The sequence below is a fragment of the Eriocheir sinensis genome, chromosome 61 (assembly GCF_024679095.1).
Source record: "Eriocheir sinensis breed Jianghai 21 chromosome 61, ASM2467909v1, whole genome shotgun sequence".
Taxonomy (NCBI): Eukaryota; Metazoa; Arthropoda; class Malacostraca; order Decapoda; family Varunidae; genus Eriocheir; species Eriocheir sinensis.
In genome coordinates, this window is record NC_066569.1 from 1,587,197 (window position 1) to 1,592,843 (window position 5,647).

Sequence of the window (5,647 nt, forward strand, 5' to 3'; positions counted from 1 at the left end):
ACTGTCGAGTTCATCATCACTTTCTTCATTGAATATGCACTGAACAATATCATCATCGCTCAGACCTTTCTTCGCCATATTGCCAAGCCTGAAACACATCACAAAAATCTATCCTTTATTTGTTCACTTTACATAAACATACACATTTTGTTCACTACACATAAAACACTTATTACAGCCTAAAAAGAAAGATTTGTATCAATAAACCTTGTCAATAACTTACCTTTGAACAAAAACTGGAAAAACCCTTAACAAAGAAAAGTATGTTGTCACACAAAAACTATCTCAAAATATAGCCTCATATAGACGATGTATATCACTACACAGTCACTTATTATCTTTGTACTGAATCGCTATCACTGAACTTGGGTCCAGTACACCCAACAAAATCTTCCTAAAAGTATCACTGAACTGGGTGTAATAATCCCGAACTAAGTTCTGGTCTGGAAAACAACAACGGAATTGGAGAAGGGTGACCTACCTCAATCAGCTCACTAGGTAAACTGAAGGTATACTGCAGCTCAGCCGCCTATCTCCTCAGGAACAGTGCGCATGCGCACGATGTCACTATCGGTGGGTGCAATGGACCCAAGTTCAGTGCTCTAGGGTTAATGAGAACTTTTTTTGAGAATGTAAATTGGAGTGGGCTATACAAAGCCAGGAGTACGCAAGACAAGTGGGAGGAGTTTTTAAAGCTGTACAAAGAAGCCGAGAATAGATAATATGTCCCAAAGGTAACCGAAAAGGATGTTGGTAAAAAGGAGTGGTTTAACAAAAGATGCGAGGTGGCTAGAAAAAGAAAGGAGGAAGCCTGGAAGGGATGGAGGAGATGAAGATGAATCAATGCGTGGAACAATTTCAAACAAGCAAGGAATGAATATACAAAGATTAGAAGAGAAGAAAAACAGAAATATTAAAAAGATATAATCGACAAATGCAAAGACCAACCTAAATTATTTTACAGACATGTGAACGGCAAATTAAAGAATAGAGAAACAATCGATAAACTGAAAATGGATGGAACTACATATGAGGACCCAGCAGAGATGGCAGAAGTGATGAACAATAGCTTTCATCGAGTTTTCACAAAGGAAGACGAATTCGTACAACCACCGGGCCAGGAAAGAGGAAGGGTTATGCAGGAGATACAGTTAACCTCTTCAGTACCATGACGCAGTATATGAGTCATTTCATCTCTCGAACCATATCCTAGAGACGCTGTATGTGCGTCATGGTCATTGGACTATTCTACGTAGTCTGTAAAACCAGGATATGGCATGGAGGTTATGTTTTGTCTGCTTGTATTGAAGGGGTTAACGGTGCAGGAGGTCAAAGAAAGCTTGAACAAGCTGGATGTAAGAAAGGCGACAGGGCCGGATGAAGTATCAGGGTGGATCCTGAAAGAATGTAGTGAGCAACTTGCAGAGAAACTGCACTCCATAATGAGTGCCTCTCTGAGTGAAGGAAGGGTACCACAAGATTGGAAGAGAGCAAACATAGTACCAATTTATAAAGGAGGAAAGAGAGAGGACCCCTTAACCCCTAAAGGGCCGGAGGCGGCTATAGCCGCTTTTCCACGGAAGGGCCGGGGGCGGTTATAGCCGCTTTGCTTTTTTCGCGCTAAATTTATTTACTTTTCGGTAATTTTCGATGACCATTCGTTGGCAACACTGCCAGAGATATGTTTAGGCTACTGCTTCAGAATCTTGCCCGCTCTCACGATGGACAGGCGTACTGACACGGATTCTGACGCGTCCGATTTCCTGCCAGACCCTGCCGAGCCCAGCAGAGCAACACGAGAATGAGAAGAGTATGCTACAATGACTCCCAAACCACACATCACAAGACTGTGTTACATAGAGAAAGCTTAGAGTATTGACTATATATAAGAATTAGAGCATGGGGGCATCCGTTTTCATTACGCACTAGTCAAGGCCACACAAGCGAAACGAACGCAGAGCGGGCAAGAGCCTCGCTAACTCCAAAAGTCTCTCCTCTTCAACTCAATATTTCTCCAAAACCACAGCACATAGAAACGTTTTCATGCAATAATTAAAAAGAAGAAGAGTTGATGATGACTATGACGACAAAGTAATTTGTTATTGCATTGTAGTTCAGCAGAATCAAGTGTGTGAATATAGGCTATTTTCGGTGTTTGGTGCTGAGGTGCCGGTCCTGTGGATGTTGTAGATGACCACCCAGGCAGGCCCTTTAGGGGTTAAATTACAGACCGGTATCACTCACTAGTGTGGTTGCGAAGATACGTGAGAGGTTAGTTAAAAACAGGTGGTCGGATTTTTCAGAAAGTGAGAGAATTATCTCGGATTGCCAGTTTGGATTCAGGAGAGGGAGAGTGTGTGTAACCAACTTGTTATGTTATTACTGAAGGGTGACAGATTTAATACAAGAGAGAGAAGGCTGGGGGGATGGAGTGTACCTGGATTTGAAAAAGGCATTCGACAAAGTACCGCACAGAAGACTAATTTGGAAAATTAAATATAGGGGTGGAATGGGTGATGGACTGACTAAGTGGCTGGAGGACTTCCTAACTAACAGGGAAATGAGGACAATAATCAGGGACAGGGTTTCCAACTGGTGCCCAGTGAGGAGTGGGGTCCCACAAGGTTCGGTGCTGGGGCCAATAATGTTTGCTGTTTATATCCCTAGATAGGTACAGTGGGATATCTGGGATCATTAGGTACAGTGGGGTCTTTTTGACCCAAGGACTAAAAAAAATAATAGATAAATCATATTCAACATTTATTATGTTGCACAGTTTTTATGCAAAAATATAAATCCTCTGACGTTCTTTGGAACTGAAAACTGCACTTTTGCTGTATTTGAATAATTGTAGTGAATTTATAAAAAAAATTACTCCTATCTTTTACAGCATGTTACCAAAAAAATGTAAAAAAAAAAACTGAACTCTTGAAACTTGCTATACCACCATAAATTGCATCCTTGCACATCACTTTCTTCAGTAAATGTGTAAAAACCACATCCACTCCCTGGCAGAACCTGCAATAAGTAAATAAAAACAGTCATTATTTTTTGTGCCCCTTTTTGGTGTTGAATTACATAAGTCACTTTGTTTTTTTTTATTCGTATGTATGTTGTATATTGATGATAAAATATAGCTAAATACATGAACACATCATACTTTATGAAATCTAAGTGTGCTTACCTTTTTCTACAAGCAGTCTCTGCAGACAGGAACAAAGTGTTTCCCACAAACAGCCCTGCTACAGTACTGGCACTTCGATGTAGTCTTATTGTCTTTGGTCCTGGGGCACAACTCACACCTCTTCCTCTTCTTTGCTTCGCCAGATGTTGTTGGGAAAGCTGGTGCTTCCCACCCAAACACAGAACGAATGTGGAAAACTATCTGGCGGGGAAGTCCCTGTTCTGTGAGTCTCTGTTGGGCCCATGGCTTGACCAGCTCATAGGCAGCTTCCTGCATGAAACATCGTCTCTCCATCTTTTTGATATGGCGATCAGAACATTTCTTGCAGTATATAATATAGGAATTAATGCTGGCTGCATTGACTATTCCATAGTAGATGCACAAAGGCCAACGTTTAGTCTTTCGACTACAAGAATACCGCTGACACATCTGATCAAATGTGTCAGTGCCTCCTTTTGTGCTGTTATAGAAGTGCACCACCTCAGCCTTTCCGTCTTCACAGATATTCCCCTTCTGATGTTTTGATGTTAGGAGCATAACAATTTTATTGGCCTTTGGCTTGAAAGACAGCATCATAATTTGGTCACTGTAGAGGAATGCCGTGGTTTTGATGGGACGCTCCTTCTTGAGTTCAATCATTTTCTCTGGTACGTAGGGCTTTTTGCGTAAGGTACCAACAGCCGTGGTATTTTCTTTTAGCAGACCCTTGACCAGAGGTAGAGACATAAACCAATTGTCTGTTGTGACGTTACGGTATTGACCCAAGTAAGGTCTCATCAGCTCCATTGTATAGTACTGGCCAAGACTTCCCACCTGACCTCTCTGAACATCTTTCCCTAGGTAGGGAATGGCATTCAGTAAATAACTGGTTTTGCTGTCGTTTGCCATGATAATCTTCAAGCCATATTTAGCAGGTTTATTGGCAATGTACATGCGGAATGCACATCGCCCTCTAAACCCCAACAGTTGTTCATCAACTGTGATGTTTTCATCAGGAATGTAGTTCCTTTTGCACTTTTCAATGAAGCTGTCCCACAGGATTCGTATAGGGGCAAATCTGTCTGTCTTCACACGCTCTTGTCTAGTTGTTTTGTCGTCGAATCGAAGACATCTAAGGAGGAAACAGAAGCGCCGCTCACTCATGGCGGCCCTGTATAGTGGAGCTCCAAAGCGATGGTCCCACATCTCAGATGTTGTAACGTGATTGTCTTGCTGACTCCCTGACAACAGCAGAACACCAACTAATGCCTTCACTTCTGCCACCGTTGTCCTACTATAGGTGCCCCTCTTAGACTTAATCCGTTGTGAGAGTATGTCAATCATTTCATTAGTGTGCTTCACAGTTGTTGAATAGAAGTTGTCGTCCAAGAACAAATGCAAACACTCCACTGGAGTTGCAGCTCCCTGAGTAACAACTGTGGGACCTACAGCGTAGTTTCTTGGCTGGTTATGATGTTGCAGTCTTGCACTTTGGACTAAAGGTTTAGTGCACCACAGTGTTCCATCTTTGCCCCTCAGTTGTGACTCTTTGAACTTATGTACATGGTTTTGTAGTGGCCCTTCACTGTCCTTTTGCGTTGACCTGCTGGCCGTATGTGAGGGTGAAGTGGCAGATGATAGAGCAGGTAAGTCAGGCAAGGCTGATGAGGTAGATGGCCTGTCAGGCAAGGCTGATGAGGTAGATGGCATACCAGGCAAGGCTGATGAGGTAGATGGCATGCCAAGCAAGGCTGATGAGGTAGATGGCATGCCAGGCAAGGCTGATGAGGTAGATGGCATGCCAGGCAAGGCTGATGAGGTAGATGGCATACCAGGCAAGGCTGATGAGGTAGATGGCATGCCAGGCAAGGCTGATGAGGTAGATGGCATGCCAGGCAAGGCTGATGAGGTAGATGGCATGCCAGGCAAGGCTGATGAGGTAGATGGCATGTCAGGCAAGGCAGGTATAGAACTTCGTGTGTTTGCTGAGCCTTTAGAACTACCACGAGAGTGTTGTCGTCGCGAGCGGGGAGTGCGATGAGTGACTAGGTGCATAAGCCACTCATCATCATCTTCCTCCCCCTCCTCCTCCTCCTTGCTGGGCACGTACTCCTCCATTTCATCACTATCATATACAGATTCAATCTCTGTATCCAAATCAAGAAGTTCGAGCTCATCCCCATCAAGAATCAATTCAATGTCTCTCTCTCCATCGTCTATAGAACCCCCCTCATCTTGTGTTCTGCCAGCCATTGTAAGGGGGCCACTGCAATAGAATGTAATACAATGTCACTAATGAGAAAAACTATACACCCTCATGATAAATGACGTAAAAATAAAAAAAAACGATCATTCTAGTCACTATTACATATATACCGGCAAATAATGCGCATGTTCCAGTTAGCGGGGTTTGGCCCTGCCCACCACGTGATGTTGACGTGAGGCGCAGCCCTTTACTCAGCTGGGCATTTAAAATTTAAAATC

General features: G+C 43.2%; 1 protein-coding gene across 1 annotated transcript; it reads right to left on the reverse strand.

Annotated features, from left to right (window-relative positions):
• Nucleotides 1-2,747: 2,747 nt before the first annotated feature.
• LOC126986084 (piggyBac transposable element-derived protein 4-like) lies at nucleotides 2,748-5,426 on the reverse strand. The gene is made up of 2 exons (XM_050841794.1): nucleotides 3,185-5,426; nucleotides 2,748-3,018 (listed from the first exon to the last, which is right to left on the reverse strand). The coding sequence occupies exon 1, from the start codon at nucleotides 5,414-5,416 to the stop codon at nucleotides 3,191-3,193; it is 2,226 nt and encodes a 741-aa protein (XP_050697751.1). The 5' UTR covers nucleotides 5,417-5,426; the 3' UTR covers nucleotides 2,748-3,018; nucleotides 3,185-3,190.
• Nucleotides 5,427-5,647: the final 221 nt, after the last annotated feature.